The sequence below is a fragment of the Molothrus aeneus genome, chromosome 6 (assembly GCF_037042795.1).
Source record: "Molothrus aeneus isolate 106 chromosome 6, BPBGC_Maene_1.0, whole genome shotgun sequence".
Taxonomy (NCBI): domain Eukaryota; kingdom Metazoa; phylum Chordata; class Aves; order Passeriformes; family Icteridae; genus Molothrus; species Molothrus aeneus.
Window position 1 is genome coordinate 9717717 of NC_089651.1, and position 17065 is coordinate 9734781.

A 17065-nucleotide genomic window follows, 5' to 3' on the forward strand; every position below is an offset into this window, starting at 1 on the left:
GTGGGTGTGGGCAGCACCCGCAGGGGTGCGGGCAGCGGGGGCGGTGCGGGCGGGCGGGCGGAGGCGGGGGCAGGGCGGGGGCCGGGGCGGGGGCATGGCCCGGGGGGACGGAGGGATCGCCCCCCATTCCTGGGGGAATGGAGGGGTGCAGGCGGGGTCCTTCCCCGGGGTCCCTATGGGGGCGAGTCCCAAAGGGGGGACCCGTTCGAGCACCGGGGAGTCCCACATTGAGATGCACGTAGGGGGTGCGCCCCAGACTGGGGATGCCTGGTTTGGGGGGACACCTCTGCCGGGGAGCACGGTGGGGGAGCCCCGTGCGTGCGGTTTCGGGGGTGCCCCGCTCTGGGCCGTCCCATTGTCCGGTTCCAACACTTTGGAGCGCCCCGGCTTTGGTGGGGTGGGGGGGGAGGGGGGGTGTCCCCACACGAGGTGACGTCACGGGGCTCGCCCCGTGCTGGCCAATGGGGTCTCTCCCGCTTCTCTCTATGGTTCTGGGCGGGGCAGAGCGGCGGGTGGGGGGCGGAGTCCCGACCTCTCTGACCCCGCCCCGGCCACTCGGTGGGCGGGGCCTCCAGCGCGCTGCGGGCCCGCCCCCGGTGCGGCGGAGAGCGCTGCACGGGGCCCGCCCAACCACCAGGGGGCGCCAGCGCGGACCGGCGCCATGGCGGAAATCCGAGCGACTTCCGGCGGCGGCGGCTCCGCGCGGTTCGCGCTGCGCAGGCGGGAAAAGCGGCAGCGGCGGCAGCGGTGCGGGGGGGTCGGTGGGCTTACCGGGGAAGGGGGGGAGGCGGGAGTGTCTGGGTCTCCCGGGGGGAGCCTGCAGTCAGGGCAGGCCGGGCTGGGATGGGGGAACGGGCCTGAGATGGAAGTGGGCTCGGGGCGGGTGGGCAGGCCCGGGGGGCGCTTGGGAGCTCGGGCTCGGAAGGAATTTGGGGGTGCGGTGGGTGGTTTGGGGTGCGGAGAGGCCGCATGAGGGAGGGGAAGGGCAGGGGTGGGGGGAGTCGAGAGGTGCGATGACACAGCGGGGGCCGAGGGCTGCAGGAAGGGGCGGCCCTGGGGCCACGGCACAGCTGGGGAAGGGGCGAGGTGGCCGGGGGTCGTCCCCGTCAGTGAGTCAGAGGCAGCGTCCGGGGGGCGGGGGCAGCCTGAGGGGCGAGGTTTGGTTTTGGGGGCGCTGGGGAGCGCCAGGAGCCTGTCGCCAGCCCGGCTCACCCGCTGTCCTCCCACAGCTGCCGTGAGTGACTCCTGTGCCGCTTCCCCGGGCATGCCGGGCTGGGGAGGCTGCTGAACCCCCCTGAGATCGTCCCCGTCCCCTCCCACACCCCGCAGCCGCCATGGCCGACACGCTGGAGTTCAACGAGATCTACCAGGAGGTGAAGGGGTCCATGGTAAGCGAGGGGACATGGGGATGGCCCCAGGGGCACTTCCAGCGTTGGGGTGTGCATGGGGTGAGGGAATGCTGTGCGGTGAGGAGGATGAAGCTGTGGCTGGTTGGAGGGGGGTTGGTGGTGTGGGTGCCTGGAGCACTCAACGGGGCCGTGGTTCCTCCATGGGGCCGAGTCCCCTCATGCCCAGCTGCCCCACAGAATGATGGGCGGCTGCGGCTGAGCCGGCAGGGCGTCATCTTCAAGAACAGCAAGACAGGGAAGGTGGACAACATCCAGGCCTCAGAGCTGGCCGAGGGCGTGTGGCGGCGCGTGGCTCTGGGGCACGGCCTCAAGCTGCTCACCAAGAACGGCCACGTCTACAAGTATGACGGGTTCCGGGAGTCGGTGAGTCCCTGCTCCCGCTGCCTTGGCCCTGTCCCAGATCCGGCTGTGCTCCCTGCCAGCCCCAGAGCAGCTCTGCCCCCTGCATCTCCATGCCCAGGGGCTGTGTGTCACCCGGGGCTCTGGGCACTGCTGGTTCCTGATGGTGTTGCCTCCCTCTTCCCCCACCCAGGAGTTTGACAAGCTCTCAGATTTCTTCAAGGCCCACTATTGCCTGGAGCTTGCGGAGAAGGATCTGTGTGTGAAGGGCTGGAACTGGGGCACAGTGAGGTTTGGAGGTGAGTTCCAGTGGTAGCCTGAGGCTGTGGGGTGGGATGTTCCCACCAGTGTGGCTGTTCTGCTGCCACAGCCATTCCCTTAGGAGCAGCTGCTTTCTAGTCCTCAGGGACAGTGGGGACATTTGCCATCTCAGGAGAGCCGGAGGGCCCTGAATCCCAGGGGGCTGTGCTTGATGTGGAATCTGCACATGTGTGCCATTTTCAGAGAGCCAGGGGAGCTGGTGGATATGCCTCCAGCTCAGGGACCAGGATACATGGGCTCAGATAGTTCCTTTTGGTCTGTTTCTGATCAGCGTCAATTTCCAGTGATGCAGCCAGAAGGGAGAAAGCCTGGGGATTTTGGAGGGTGGGAATACAGTGATGAGAGGAGAGGCACTGCTGGATTTTGGGGGAGGAGCGAGACTGTAGCTGGAGATGGGATTTGTGGGGCACAGCTCTGAGCTGGCTGTGGTGTCCCCACAGGACAGCTGCTGTCCTTTGACATCGGGGAGCAGCCGGTGTTCGAGATCCCGCTCAGCAACGTGTCCCAGTGCACCACGGGCAAGAACGAGGTGACGCTGGAGTTCCACCAGAATGACGACGCCGAGGTCTCCCTCATGGAGGTCCGGTTCTACGTGCCCCCCACCCAGGAGGACGGCGTGGACCCCGTGGAGGTGCGTGGGGCCGGCAGGAGGGCGGGGGCTGGCGGCGAGGGACCCTTTGTGACCGCTCCCCTGGCAGGCCTTCGCCCAGAACGTGCTGTCCAAGGCGGATGTGATCCAGGCCACTGGAGATGCCATCTGCATCTTCCGGGAGCTGCAGTGCCTGACGCCGCGCGGGCGCTACGACATCCGCATCTACCCCACCTTCCTGCACCTGCACGGCAAGACCTTCGACTACAAGATCCCCTACACCACCGTGCTGCGCCTCTTCCTGCTCCCGCACAAGGACCAGCGCCAGATGTTCTTCGTGGTGAGTGGGAATGGCTCAGCCCTCCCCTGGAAGGGCACTGGGGGTCCTCTGGGGGGGGGTTTCGTGTCTTCACCTCCTCTTCTCTTTCCAGATCAGCCTGGACCCCCCGATAAAGCAAGGCCAGACCCGATACCACTTCCTGATCCTGCTCTTCTCTAAGGATGAGGACATCTCCCTGACCCTCAATATGAATGAGTGAGCTCCCCGATGCCACGCTGCCCTCCCTGGATCCTGAGGGAGCTCCTTACACCCCAGACCCTGTTCTCACCTCTGCCCTCCTTCCCTCCACACAGGGAGGAGGTGGAGAAGCGCTTTGAGGGGCGGCTCACCAAGAACATGTCAGGGTCCCTCTACGAGATGGTCAGCCGGGTGATGAAGGCACTGGTGAACCGCAAGATCACCGTGCCTGGAAACTTCCAGGGGTGAGCAGCTGCTTGGCCAGTCCCTCTCTTTCCACCTCGTTCCCATGGCTGGGGGAAGGGGCTCTGTGTGTGATTCATGCTGGGGAGCAAGGCCTGTCTGCCAGGGCTGGGCATGGGGAGGATGTTTGTCCCCACGGATAGCACTGTTTGTCCTGCAGACACTCTGGAGCCCAGTGCATCACCTGCTCCTACAAGGCCAGCTCAGGGCTGCTGTACCCCCTGGAGAGGGGCTTCATCTACGTGCACAAGCCCCCCGTGCACATCCGCTTCGACGAGATCTCCTTCGTCAACTTCGCCCGTGGCACCACCACCACCCGCTCCTTCGACTTCGAGATCGAGACCAAGCAGGGCACCCAGTACACCTTCAGCAGCATCGAGAGGTGGGTGTGGGCTGTGGGGCCAGCCTGGCTGTGCCCACCAGAGCTGCCTGGCACCCCCGGCCCGACTGTGCCCTCTCCCACAGGGAGGAGTACGGGAAGCTCTTCGACTTTGTCAATGCCAAGAAGCTGAACATCAAGAACCGGGGCCTGAAGGAGGTATCAGCACACAGGGCTGGGCTTGTGCCCACTGGTGCTGCCCTCTCCCAGAATTCAGCTGCTTTTCCTTCCTTTATTCACCTCTCTTTTCTCTCCTTGCCCTTGTAGAGGAAAAAGGTCCGTGCGATATCCCTTCCTCTTTCTCCTCCTCCTCCTCCTGGTGCAGGTTTCCTGTGCATGGCTGTGGTGGTCTCTGACTAACCCAGTAACCCCAGTGTGGTGTGCAGGGGCCCCCCTAACCCCCATAACTGCTCTGCCCCTCTCTCTCCGGGGCCCTGAAGGGGGAAGGAGGGGACATGGCTGTGTCTGTGCCCTGGCCTGTGCATGCCCAGGGCTGTGCTCACCCAGGACTGCGTTCCAGAGGGGAGCACAGGGAGCAGCTCTCATCCTGCCTTCTGCAGGGAATGAAGCAGAGCTATGATGAATATGCTGACTCTGATGAGGACCAGCACGATGCCTACTTGGAGAGGATGAAAGAGGAGGGCAAGATCCGGGAGGAGAATGCCAATGACAGCAGTGATGGGTCTGGGGAGGAGACAGGTAAGGGCTGGGGCTGTGAAGGATTGCCATGGTGCTCCAGCTCCTGCTCCCCATGATGATCTGTAACACTGAGCCCTCACTTTCTCCTCTAGACTCATCCTTCAACCCTGGAGAAGAGGATGATGATGTGGCTGAAGAGTGAGTAGAGGCCAGGCAGGGCTTTATCCAAAAACCCCATGGGAAGGTGCTGTTCTAGGGCTGTGTGAGCACTGAGAGATGCTCACAGCATGACTGGGATCACCTGGATTTGGGAATGTACAGCCCTGGGTTTGGGGGTGTTGGGCAGCTGGCGCTGGTCTGGGCTCACTTCATTGGAATGGCATCAGGCAGTATGAGAAAGTTCTGGAAGGGCTCCAGGGGGGGCCTTGGCTGCATTTTTTGGGAAAGAGAACAGTTGGGAGGAGGGTTAAAGCCCCAGGCTAGGGTGAGGAGGATGGGTGAGAGTTGTGAAGCTGAGCCCTAGCGCCTCAAGAGCTCCGAATGTCCAGGAAGCAGAACACAATGAGCCGTGTTCGTGGAAGGCCACTCCCCCGAGGGCTGTTAACGGGAGCAGGGCAGCTCCAGCCCGGGAAGCCTCAGGGCTCTGGTGTCTGGGGGCAGCTCTGAGCTTGGTGCCTCCGCACAGGTTCGACAGCAACGCCTCGGCCAGTTCGTCCAGCGGTGATGGCGACAGCGACCGGGACGACAAGAAACCGGCCAAGAAGGCCAAGATCGTCAAGGACCGCAAGCCCCGCAAGAAACAGCCCGAGGTGAGGGGCTCCTGTGGGAGCAGGACCAGCTCCTGGAGCGGGGTGAGGCAGGTCACAGCCTCAGCTGCCTGACCTCAGCCTCTGCAGCACTCACCAGTGCCCTGGCCAGAGCTGGTGTCTGACCTGGTATTGCTGCATCCAGCTGGGTCCAGGCTGAGTCTCTCCCAAGGGCACGTTGTTGCCATGCCCAGCCTATCCTGGTTGTTGTTGGGCTGTTCTCTAGCAGCCTGACCCCCGGCTGTGGCCCTTCAGCCCCACTCCCCAGCTGGATTGCTGGGGGTGCAGAGGCGAGCAGAGCCCAGTCCCGAGGTGTTGGGTGAGGGGTGCATTGGGCTTCCATGGGTGTTCTCCACCTCCCAGAGCAAGAAGGGGAAGGACCCCAACGCTCCCAAGCGCCCAATGTCGGCCTACATGCTCTGGCTGAATGCCAGCCGGGAGAAGATCAAGTCGGACCACCCTGGCATCAGCATCACCGATCTGTCCAAGAAGGCTGGGGAGCTCTGGAAGGCCATGTCCAAGGAGAAGAAGGAGGTGAGGGATGGGAGGCCCGGGGTAGAGCTGGGCCTGGTACAGGAGGGGAGGCTGGCTATGGAAGGCCCTTCCTTGCTCCTGGGAGCTGGGAGTTGCACAGATGGGGAGTTGGGAAGGGGTGGGGACATCCTCAGGCTGGTGCGCTGGGTGATCAGGAGTGGGAGCAGGGTGGGGTGGAGGTGGGTGCTGGAGGATGGTGGAGGAGGAGGGGTGGCCTCGCTGACCCTGTGCTCTGGCTGCAGGAGTGGGATCGGAAGGCGGAAGATGCCAGGCGGGACTACGAGAAGGCCATGAAGGAATACAGTGTGGGCAGCAAGGCCGACAGCCACAGGGGGTGAGTGTGCTGCCAAGGGGCTGGCAGGGCTTGGCCCCCCAAAATCGGGCTGTTCCCAGGGCCAGATGGGTAATGTGGCTCCTCTCTCCTCTGCTCACCCAACCCTGTGCAGGGAGAGGTTGAAGAAGAAGAAGAAGAAGCAGGAGAAGCAGGTGAAGGGGAAAGGGGACAAGAAAGGCGCCACCTCCAAGTCCTCATCCTCCAAGTCCCCGGCTAAGGGCATGAGTGACAGCTTCAAGAGCAAGGAGTTCGTGTCCAGCGATGAGAGCTCCTCTGCAGAGAGCAAGAAGGAGGTGGGGTCACAACTGGGGGAGGTCCTGGTCCCTCTTCCCTAGGGAACAACTCTCTGGGAGGACCCCAGTGCCTCTTGCTTGGGGAACATCCTGCTGGTTTCTCCTGGAGAGGCTGGGTCCTTCTGGTACTTGATGTCCTTGGGGACGTCCCTTGGTGTGTCCACAAGTCACCACCATCACCCTGTCCCCGCTGTAGTGGGGGATGCTACCCTGCCTTCATTGTCCCCTGCTGACCTCTCTGTCCCCCGCCTGCAGGACTCGGAGGAGGAGGGAGCTGCCAGCCCGCCCCCCAGCTCAGAGGACTCTGCCTCAGGCTCGGATTAGCACCATCCCAGCTGGCTCCAGGCTGGATCCCAGAGGAGAGGACTGGGCGGGCCAGCCCCACCGCAGGGACCAGGGTCCCGGGCTCTGGATGGCTCCCACCCGGGAGCAGGGCCAGGTTCCCCTGTCCCCCCAGCACCCCGTGGTGGCAGGAGGTGCCTCCTCAGTCCCTCACCGTTATATTCCATCAATTTATTTTTTCTAAACTCTTGGCTTTCTCTCCTTTCCTTCCCTCGTTGGTTTTTTTTTGGTGTTGTTTTTTTGTATTTTGGGTCTGTTCACATGGCAACTCGGGTTGAATAAAAAAAAAACCCCACTGATGGTGTTTGTGTGGGTGTGGGGCTGGCTCCCCCTTCCCTCCTTCCTTCCTGCAGCCATCCGGGAGCTCATTCCCCTCCTTGAACCGCTTCCAGGGCTGACTTCACTCTCTCCCCACCCTCCATTAGCGGCCCCCAGCCCCTGCTCAGCCATCAGGACTCCTAATTACAGCCCCTCGCTCGATCCTGATGCCATTTGGGGGTTTTTCTACCTCCCTCGTGAGGGGGTTGATCCGATTAAGGCCTGTTTCCCCTCCGGTGTTGATTGCAGCCGATTCCCGGTCTGGCACCAGCCCCGGGGGGACCCCATGGCTGCCTGTTCCCCCCTCCTTCCACTGCCTTTACCGGCACCGCTGGGATGGGGCTACGGGGAAGCAGGAGTCTCCCGGGACAGGCGCCAGCCGCGTGTCCCCGGTGGGCACAAGGGACCCTGGATGCCCGAATGGCGGGGGGGGGGGGGCTCTATTGTCACAGCAACCTCCGCCTAACTACGCGTTACCACCCCTCTGGCAGCAGCCCCGCGGCTGAAGGACCCCGGGAATAGGATAATTTGCAATCGGGGGGATCCTGCTCGGCTGTTTGGGCCCCCTAGGCTGACTGGGACAGTGCTGGAGGTCCTCAGCGAGTCCCCCACCCCCATTTCGGAGGACTCTCCGGCCGCCCCTCTCTATGGTCCGCCCGCCACGCGGCGCCGCTCTGCCCCGCCCTACTCCGCCGCCGGGGGCGTGGCCGGGCCGCTCATGAATATGCATGAGCAGCGGCCGTGGAGGGTGAGTGGGGGTCTCTCCGCCGGCATGGGGCTACGGGTAACCGGCATTCCCCCCGGGCCCGTGGCGCCCGCCCGGGGGACCACACGGCTTCGGCCCCGGCGGGCAACATGGGTCCGAGACCCACGAATTGAGTGGGGGGGCTTCGTTGTCATGGGGACGGCGCTAGGCCGCGGTCGCGGCCTACTCAGCCACTCGATCGGAGGCTTCGTTGCCGTGGCAACGAGGCTAGGCCGCGCTGGCGGAGGACCCCGGGGGGCCGGACCCGCATCCCGGGGCCCCGCCGCCATCCCGGGCCGGGAAACGGGCCGGATGGTCGCCAGATGTGGGCTGTGGCGGCGGTTCCCCCGTGGAAGGCGAGAGGAGGGGGGTCCTGGGGAGGGTGGACCCCGGCGGGGCAGGAGGGAGCGAGGCGGGGAGAGGAGGGCGGCGGGGGGAGGGCAGGGGAGAGAGGGCAGGGCTGGGAGGAGGCACCGAGCGGGTTTTTCCTGTCCCCGCAGCCCCGGTGAGTCACGGGAGAGGCGGCGGCGGCAGCGTGAGACCCGTGGGGACAGTAACCCCTCCTCCCCGCCCGCTCTGCGCCCCCCACGTGCGTCCCCGGCCCGCCCCCGACATGAGGCTGCTGTGGGGAAGGTGAGTGGGGCACCCGCGGCCCTTGAGAGGGGCTGGCCGAGGGTCTCGGGGGACCGGGCGGTGCCTCCTGGGCTGCCGGGGGCTCGGGGGGGCCGGGAGTGACCTGGGCAGGGAGCTGAGGTGGTGATTGGGGCAAACTGGGGGCCAGCTCGGCTCTGGGAGTTTGGCGAAGGCCGGTGAGAGTGACACGTGTGTGCTGGGACAGGTTAGCGCAGGGTCACGCAGGTGAAGGAGCGGCGCCGCGGCGTTAGGGGGTGTCGTGTGGGGTCCCTGTGGTTACGGGGGGCGGGGAATTAGGACCGTGTCTGGCTCTGCTGCTGGGGCCAGGCTGGCTCAGGTGAGCCGGGGCCAATGTACTCGGGCTGGCACCACGGTGTGATCACCGTTTGGCACAGCTGGACAGGGCTTGGCACGGGGCCCCACAGGGTGGTTGGGTTCCCCCAGGCTCGGGGCGCTCCCCAAAACCATTCTCCCTCTCTCCCCAGGGGCTGACCCCGTGCTGAGCCCCCCACTTGCCTGCGTCACCATGGCCTCCCAGCCGCAGCCCCTGCCCCCCGCCGTGCCCTGCGCCTCCCCTGCCGGCACTGCGGGGGCCGGGCTGGCCGGCAGCCCCGATAAAGGTCAGTACCCCGGGCTGGGGGCCACCGGGGCGGGGGGGTTGCTGGGGCAGCCCCCCGAGGGCTATTCCCGGTTTGGGGGGCCACACCACTCCGCTGACCCTGTCCCCGTCCCTTGCTCTCTGCAGGCAGCGCACACCCCAAGCCACCGGTGCGGCCCAAGCCCCGCGTGCTGCCCAAGCCGGCCGTGCCCGCCAAGCCCCTGGTGCCGCCCCCCATGCCGGGCCCGCGGCACCCCCGGCCCGAGCTGCCCTCGGCCGAGAAGATGAACCGCTTGGCCGGGCCCCAGCCCTACAGCGGGGCAGGCACAGGGGGGCCCCTCCGGCGCCCCTCCTTCACTGTCAGATCACCCGAGACCCCCAACGGGAAGGGGCCCTCGTCGCCCTCGGTCACAGGCACTGAGGAGGAGGTGCCGCCGGCCCCGCCAACCCCCTCGCGCAAGGGCCCGGCGCCCTTCAAGGTGACACCGGTGCCGGTGGCCGCCAGGCCGGAGCGGTTCCCGGGCACCACCGTGGAGGAGATCCTGGCCAAGATGGACAGCAGGGAGGGCCCGGGCAGCCCAGACCGAGCATGGCTCTCGCCCTTGTGCACCGACCCCTCCTCCCGCTTCAGCTCCAAGACCTTTGTTGCGTTCCGGAAGCGTCCCAGCGGGGAGGCAGATGGAGACCCTGCCGTTGAAGCCCCCCAGATGCCCCGACCTGTGGCAGGCGAGCTGGGAATGGGGGATGATGGACACCCTGTGGCTGAGATGAGGTGAGGGCACAGGGACCAACACCGGGAGAAGTGGCAGTGGGAACAGGGGATATCACTCCGAGCCATCCCAGGCTTGGGAATGTAACGGAGCTGAGGTCTGGTTGCCGGCACGGGGCCCGGGTTCCTCCCGCTCCCAAGCCGCAGTGCCTCAAGCTGCCTCCGTGGGAAGGCCGGGGTGGCTGGTGCCAACCGCAGAATGGGCTGTCCCGGGCCAGGAGCTGCCTGTGGGCGGGCTCCGAGCCAGCCCCTGGGATGGGAGTTACAGACAGGGGGTCGCTCCCCCAGGAAATGCTCCTGATTTTCCAGCCTTGCTATTTTTTCCCTGCTGGGCCATGCCAGGGCACAGGGAGCAGTCAGATCGGCAGGACTCCCAACTGCAGGATGTCCTGGGCTAGGGCCTGGGCTTGGCCACGATCCCGAGAGCCAGGCACCTCAGGGAGAGCTGGGCGGGGGCTGCTCTGAGCCACAGTGTGAGAAACTCGTTCCCAAAGGACCGAAAACTTTCCGGAAGGGGAGTTGGGGCCACTTTGCCTCCTTCCCCTCGCAGCCCAAGCCAGAGACGGTGCAGCTGTGGCAGGGCCCGACCCCTTGAACCCTGCGTCCGTGAAGGGTGGTGGGAGAATAGCACCGAAGCACACAGTGGGATTTACCCCCCTTCCCCTTCTCTCTCCGCAGCAGCTCCCCCCCAGCCGGGCCGAGCTGTGCCGGGGACCCCTGTGGACGCCGGAGGCCGCCATCCCCTCCTGACGTGAGTGCTGGCCTCGCCCTCCGGCGCCATGGCGGCTCCGCTCCTGGGCTCTCTCCTTCGGGGCTCTCCTGTCTCCTCCGGGGCTCCCTCTCTGCGGGGTGCGTGTCTCTCCTTTCTCCTTGGGGTGCTGGCTGTCCCTTCCTGGGGGGAATCAGGGCCCCCTGTGCCGAAAGCCCGGTGTGGGGCCCGGGGCTGTGGGGGTGGCGTGTGCCAACAGCAGTGCCAGGCGTGGGCAGGGAGCAGCCGTGAGTCACCAGCTGGGGTTCGGTGACCTGGCAGGTATGTGGCAGGGCAGGCCCCACGGGCACCCCGCCAGGCCCTTTCCCTGTGCCGTGCTCACTCAGGGCGGTGACCGGGACACCGGGCCATGGTGACACTGCGGGTGGCAGCCTGGGCAGCGGCACCAGGTCACCCCAGCAAGGGGGCAAATCCCAGCAGTGCTGGGCAGGAGGATGCCAGCCACAGGCAGGGCAGGGGGCTGTGCTGGGGGTTCTGACTTCTTCCTGCTTCATTTCTTGTCTCCATCTGTCCAGGCGCTCTGGGGGCTGCAGGGGGCCGGGCAGGGAGCAGGGCTGGGGCGCCGGGAGCCGCCCTGGCTGAGTCACACGGGAGCAGCCTGGTTCTGGCACGCAGCATGGGCACTTCCTGCCCCGGGTGCAGGGAGGGGAGCAGGGCTGGAAGGAGGGACCCTCCAGAGGTTTGGGGTCTGGCTTTTGGATGGATGATGTTTGGAGGTGCCTTTTGAGTGACATGACCCCCTGCTGGCTTTTTTCCACAGCTTTCCACTCTACAGCTGGGTGCCCTCGGACCTCCAGGCTCCCCAAGGCCTCCCACCTGCCCAGCCCCAGCCCCAGGAGCTCCTTTCCAGCCTGCTGAGCCCTCTGCCCCAGCCCCTGGCTCCCCTGATGCCCCCCCCGAGCTCCTGGCCCCTGACTCCCCCACACTGCCCCCCGGCTCCCCTGAATCCCCCACTCGGCCTCCAGTCGAGGTCCCTGTCACCTCCATCCAGGCCCCGGGCGCTCCCTCGGCCACCAATCCCCAGCTCAGAGTCTCTCATTCCCCTGGCTCCCCACACACTCCAGGGGAGGGATCCCCTGGCACTGCCAGCCCCCCTGGCACTCCTGAACTGCCCCCACGAGTCACCTGCCCCCCTGGCTCTCCCGAGGCTGCTGCCGAGTACCTGGGCCCCCCCAGCCCACCCCTTGCCAAAGCCTCTCGTCCCCCAGGCTCCCCAGAGGGACCTGATGACTCAGCAGTGTCCCCACGGTTCCATGAGGGTCCTGATTTCAACCCCCCTCCCCGGGATGTGGGGCTCCGGCGCTCCTCAGAGGGAGTGCTGCGGCCCCCGCCCACGGGGCAGGGCCTGGGGGGCTCACTGAGTGCCCTGCCCCGGGCTGGAGACCTCCTGTCAGAGCCCTCCCTGGGCAGTGAGTCCGGCTGGAGCCTTTCCCAGTCCTTTGAGTGGACATTCCCGTCGCGGGGGGCGCGCTTGCCAGCCTTCCCTCCCCGCTCCCCCATCCGGGAGACACCCGACTCAGGGCTCTCCGAAGAGGGGGAGTCAGATGGGGATGCTGCAGCCCCCGGCCCTCCAAAGGACAGCAGGGCTGAAGGACTTGGCAGCCAGCAGGCAGAGGGGGCTCCATGCCCAGGGGGTCCTGTGGCACAGCAAGAGGCTGAGCACTCAGCAGAGGAGGAGGAGGAAAGGGAGGCAGAGCAAGATGCTCCCATGTCCCACTCCCCACTTCGTGTGACAGAGCCTGGCCAGCAGCCAGCTGAGCCTGAGTCCCCCACCCAGCCCAGCCTTACCACAGCTGGCCCCCTGGATCCAGCCCCACCAGATCCAGCTGCTCCAGCTGATTCAGCCTGGGCAGGTGATGGCCCCGAGAGCCTGCAGGGTCCTGGGGGCCCAGGCCAGGCTGAGAAACCCTCGCAGGAGCCTGACCCCCATGCCGACCCAGGCTGGCTGACAGAACTGTTGGAGTCACCTGGGGTCCACAGCTCTCCAGAGGTGAGGGGTGTGGGGGGCTCTGTGGGGTTGGTGTGGGCTGGGCTCCTCCCTGCCCTCCACAGGGGATGGGACAGGGGCAGTGGGATGGGACAGGACGGGCAGGGGGTCAGTGGAGGCTGAGCAGGACTGTGTGCTGAGGGGCAAGTGGTGGGGTCTGCCCCCTTCCTGGGATGAGTCCCACTGCGCTGTGTCCCCAAGGTGTTCCCCTCCTCCCCAGCTCCGCTGCTGTGGGAGCCAGGGTTGCACTCCCCTCAAACTCCTCTCTCCTTTTGAACCTCTTTTCCCCCTCTAACTCCTCTTCCCTTTATTCCACCAGAACCTGCTGGGCTGGTCACGGAAGGACCTGTGCAGTGAGTTCGGCATTGGCCACCCTCGCCAGGACAGCACCTTTGACTGGAGCCACCCAGGTGCATCCAGGGAGAGAGACTGGCCTGTTGAGACCAAGCAGGACCAGGAATTTGGGACCAAATCCAGCTGGGACAGCAACCACAGCAACAAGGACAGCACTGCCCGTGAGAGCTGGAGTGGTGACTACAGAGCAGTGGAGCTGATGGGGGACACGAAACTGGGCTGCAGCGACTGGTCCCAGTCCCTTGGCACTGGGAAGAGCTGCCCACAGGATCCAGACTTCAGTGCCAGCACAGCTGAGTGGGGCCAGGGCTATGGCAGCACAGAGGAGCTTGGCTCCAGACAGGCCAACTGGGGCAGTGGCCTTGGCAAGGGACACGTCCGGCAGCTGGACAAGGAGCCACACTCCGGGCAGCCCACCTGGGCAGACAGGTACAGCGACAGGGACACGGAGATGAAGGACAGGGAACTCACCCCAGACTGGGCCAGTAAATACAGCAGCCAGGATGCTGGGAGCAAGGATGAGAATTTAACGCTGGGCTGGGCTGGCAGATCCAGCACTGGGGACAGCCCAGATAAGGAGCTCAGCCCCAGCCGGCCAGCCTGGGATAGGAGGTATAACCCCAGAGACATGGAGAGCCAGGACAGGGAGTTCAGCCCCAGCCGGCCGGCCTGGACTCGGGAGTACAGGGACACAGAAAGTCAGGACAGGGAGTTCAGCCCCAGCAGGCCAGCCTGGACTGGTGAAATCAGGGACATGGAAAGCCAGGACAGGGAGTTCAGCCCCAGCAGGCCAGCCTGGGGCGACAGATCCAGCACCAAGGAGATGGAGAGCCAGGACCAGGAGTTCAGCCCCAGCAGGCCAGCCTGGGATGACAGATCCAGCAGCAGGGACATGGAGAGCCAGGACCAGGAGTTCAGCCTCAGCAGGCCAGCCTGGGGTGACAGATCCAGCACCAAGGAGATGGAGAGCCAGGACCAGGAGTTCAGCCCCAGCAGGCCAGCCTGGGATGACAGATCCAGCAGCAGGGACATGGAGAGCCAGGACCAGGAGTTCAGCCTCAGCAGGCCAGCGTGGGGTGACAGATCCAGCACCAAGGAGATGGAGAGCCAGGACCAGGAGTTCAGCCCCAGCAGGCCAGCCTGGGATGACAGATCCAGCAGCAGGGACATGGAGAGCCAGGACCAGGAGTTCAGCCCCAGCAGGCCAGCCTGGGGTGACAGATCCAGCACCAAGGAGATGGAGAGCCAGGACCAGGAGTTCAGCCCCAGCAGCCTGGCTGAAGCCAGTGAATGCAGTACCAGGGACTTGGAAAGCCAGGATGAGTTCAGTCCCAGCGGAGCTGCCTGGGGTGGCAGATCCAGCAGCAGGGACATGGAGACCCAGGACAGTGAATTCGCATCCAGCAGAGCAGCCGGGGATGGCAGGAACAGCATTGGGGACACGGAGACCCGGAATGGGGAGTTCAGCCCCAGCAGAAGTGTCTGGGATGACAGATCCAGCACCAGGGATGTGGAGGCACAGGACAGAGAGTTGAGCCCCAGTGGAGCAGCCTGGGACGGGCAGCACAGCTCTGTGACCCCCATGGAGGAAGAGCAGGAGCAGGTCCCAGCCCGGCTGAGCTGGCCCGGTGAGGGTGGCATCGGACAGAGCGGGCTGGTCAGGGTTGGTGAGCAGGACATGCCCAGCTCCCACTGCCCTGAGCCCCCAGCCCAGGAGCCCACCTGGGGCAGTGCCCGCCAGCAGGAGCATCACAGCTCTGGCAGCAGGGACGGGGCTGAGGAGCTTGGAGCAGCTGAGTGCCAGAGCCAGTTTGGTGTCATTGGGACAGAGCGGGTGGCAGATCCCTGCAGTGCCAGAGCCTCGGATGGCTCCATGTCCGGGGTCCTGCCACAGCCCCAGGCAGGCTTGCACAGGGATCTCTCTCTGGACATGGGCAATGCCCGCTGGAGCCAGGACCTGGACAGCTGGAGTGTGGAGCCACAGGATGCCGAGGCCAGGCGCCAGGAGTGGGCGAGTGCCTTCAGCGCCCGCTGCGCTGCCCGCAGCCGGGACCTTGGTGCGGAGGAGCGGAGCGTGGGAGGGGACACCGGCGCAGAGCACAAGTAAGGAGGGCACCGGCAGTGGCAGGGAGGGAGCAGCTTCCCCTGCGGCAGACGGAGGGGTTTGGGTCAGGGCTTGTGTCACCTGGGGCTAGAACAACTCTGAGATTTTGTCCCCCAAGCAGGTCGGCCCCCAGCCCTTCGATGGGTGACATTCCAGCTGATTGCCCAGTTGTGGAGCCCCCCCGGAGTGAGTCACCCAGCCACTGTGAGGAGGAGAGGCATCCCTCTGAACCAGCCACTGCCCCACAGAGCCCCATGGTCCCCCCTGTGCTGCCAGAGGCTGCCAGTGGGATCCCAATGAACGCAGGAAGTGAGGAACAGCCCTCGGACCACCCAGACGGGGAGAGCTCCTTGAGCTGGGGGAAGCAGCGGCTCTCACTGACTACCCCCCAGCCCGAGGGGTCCATGGAGCAGGGACAGGAATTTCCTCTTCTGGAGGTGAGTGGAAGTGGGGACATTCCAGTTACCCTGTATGGCCTGGGACACAGCATGTGTCTATGGATGGGGCTCTCAGACCCTGCTGCCCCCAGGGACAGCCATGGATTGAGGGCCCCCAGCACCGCTGTGGGGGCTGTGGGTGTGCTGGCTGGGGTGGGGGGTCCCTGGGCTCCCTGTGCCAGCTGTGACCTGTCCCCTGGGCTCGGCAGGACACGGAGCTCCTGGACAGCAGTGTGTTCCGCTGCAAGGCCAGCCTGGGCCGCAAGCGCCAGCACCGGGCACCATCCCTGCGCCCCACCACCACCGAGGGAGAGAGCTGGATCTTCCGGGACTCCACAGGTGAGCCCAACGGGATGAGGGTGGGAGCAGGGTGTCTGTCCTGGCACAGTATTGTGGTGACACTGTCCCTGTGTCCCCACAGAGCCCCGGCCAGCCCCGGCAGCATCCTCTGACGAGGAAGCAGCAGAGGAGCCCCGGAGCCGGCGGATGCGTGGCTCATCCTCAGGCAGGGGGGTCAAGGTGCCGCTCTTTCCTGGCCTCAGTGCCTCTGCCATCAAGGTGAGTCCCTTGGACTCCTGGCTGCAGCGTGGAGGGGAGGGTGGAACCCAGGGAGACAAAGGCAGGGTGGAGCTGGGGCCTGGCTAAAGACAGGGAGAAGGCAGTGGGGGGATTTGGGGGACAGAGCACTGTGTTTCTCCCTGACCTCTCTCTCTGCCCCCAGGCCAAGCTGAGGGGTCGCAACCGCTCGGCCGAGGAGGGGACATCATCAGGGGACAGCAAGGGGACCCCTCCTAAAGACACCCATGTGCAGCGCTCCAAGTCCTGCAAGATCCCCGGTGTGAGTGGGAAACCCCCAGCCCTGCCCCCCAAGCCAGAGAAATCCTCAGGGTGAGTGTGGGGCCAGGATCCTCCTCATGGAGGCAAAAGGGGGGGCTGAGGGGTCAGTCTGGGTCCCAGGACTGGTTTTGGGGGGCTCATGCTGAAACTCTGCCAATACCCCAGATCCGAGGCCTCTCCCCCCCACTGGCTGCAGGCCCTGAAGCTGAAAAGGAAGAAGCCTTGAGCAGGGTGAGTGTGGGATTTCAGGCAGTGCTGGCGACACCCCCCCAGCTCAGGCTTCCCCATGTCTGCACTGCTGGGGGTAGCCCCCTTCTTCCTCTCTGCTCTGGCTGGGTCCCTCCAGGCTGGTTCATCCCCGGGGGGCCCTGCAGGGTCCTCACTCCTTCCCTCTGTGTCACTTCCAGGCTCACTCCGACGCTGAAGCCCGCTGTCCCTGGACCAGGGCTGTCCCCTCCCGTGGGGACACACACACACACACACACACACACACACACACCTATGCACTTTGTACGAGCTTGCAGGGTCCCTGTCTTCCCAGCACCTCCTCCCTAACCCGCCACTGTACCCCATCCCCTTGGTCCCCAAGGGCCTGGGGGTGGGCACAAGGCCCCCCTTCCCCTCCACCCTGCTCGTGTATGGCCCCAGACACAGGGCAACGGGTCCAGCTCGTGGTGCCACTGCCACAGACAATAAAACCTCGCTGGTCAGTTCAGAGAGTCCTGACTCTTCTCCTGGGCCGTGGACAGGGATCACTGAGATCCTTGAT

The 17065-nt window shown here is 65.4% G+C and overlaps 2 protein-coding genes across 3 annotated transcripts; both read left to right on the top strand.

Annotated features, from left to right (window-relative positions):
• The first annotated feature begins 665 nt into the window (after window positions 1–665).
• On the top strand, window positions 666–7045 carry SSRP1 (structure specific recognition protein 1). The gene is made up of 17 exons (XM_066551683.1): window positions 666–747; window positions 1230–1388; window positions 1587–1772; window positions 1942–2047; window positions 2510–2700; window positions 2768–2998; window positions 3090–3193; window positions 3292–3420; window positions 3579–3800; window positions 3884–3956; window positions 4358–4496; window positions 4589–4634; window positions 5122–5245; window positions 5606–5776; window positions 6019–6110; window positions 6223–6403; window positions 6659–7045. Exons 2-17 carry the CDS (start codon window positions 1335–1337, stop codon window positions 6725–6727), a joined length of 2118 nt encoding a protein of 705 aa, XP_066407780.1. The 5' UTR covers window positions 666–747; window positions 1230–1334; the 3' UTR covers window positions 6728–7045.
• A 1337-nt stretch (window positions 7046–8382) lies between these two features.
• TNKS1BP1 (tankyrase 1 binding protein 1) lies at window positions 8383–17011 on the top strand. 2 transcript variants are annotated; one of them, XM_066552424.1, is made up of 12 exons: window positions 8383–8441; window positions 8927–9061; window positions 9187–9811; window positions 10487–10559; window positions 11338–12567; window positions 12884–15021; window positions 15141–15459; window positions 15669–15798; window positions 15881–16017; window positions 16181–16347; window positions 16462–16527; window positions 16704–17011. In XM_066552424.1, exons 2-11 carry the CDS (start codon window positions 8968–8970, stop codon window positions 16520–16522), a joined length of 4974 nt encoding a protein of 1657 aa, XP_066408521.1. In that variant the 5' UTR covers window positions 8383–8441; window positions 8927–8967; the 3' UTR covers window positions 16523–16527; window positions 16704–17011. The 2 variants fall into 2 exon arrangements, with proteins under 2 accessions (XP_066408521.1, XP_066408522.1); XM_066552425.1 differs by having other exon boundaries at window positions 15144–15459.
• Window positions 17012–17065: the final 54 nt, after the last annotated feature.

What these genes read in the sequence shown, in the direction of transcription:
- SSRP1 (XM_066551683.1), top strand. Translation starts at nt 1,335, where the DNA reads ATGGCCGACACGCTGGAGTTCAACGAGATCTACCAGGAGGTGAAGGGG. An exon ending in GATGATGATGTGGCTGAAGA is followed by an intron (nt 4,635 to 5,121) that starts GTGAGTAGAGGC and finishes GCCTCCGCACAG; the next exon opens with GTTCGACAGCAACGCCTCGG. An exon ending in AAGGCCGACAGCCACAGGGG is followed by an intron (nt 6,111 to 6,222) that starts GTGAGTGTGCTG and finishes AACCCTGTGCAG; the next exon opens with GGAGAGGTTGAAGAAGAAGA.
- TNKS1BP1 (XM_066552424.1), top strand. Translation starts at nt 8,968, where the DNA reads ATGGCCTCCCAGCCGCAGCCCCTGCCCCCCGCCGTGCCCTGCGCCTCC. An exon ending in TCAGTGCCTCTGCCATCAAG is followed by an intron (nt 16,018 to 16,180) that starts GTGAGTCCCTTG and finishes CTCTGCCCCCAG; the next exon opens with GCCAAGCTGAGGGGTCGCAA. An exon ending in AAGCCAGAGAAATCCTCAGG is followed by an intron (nt 16,348 to 16,461) that starts GTGAGTGTGGGG and finishes CCAATACCCCAG; the next exon opens with ATCCGAGGCCTCTCCCCCCC.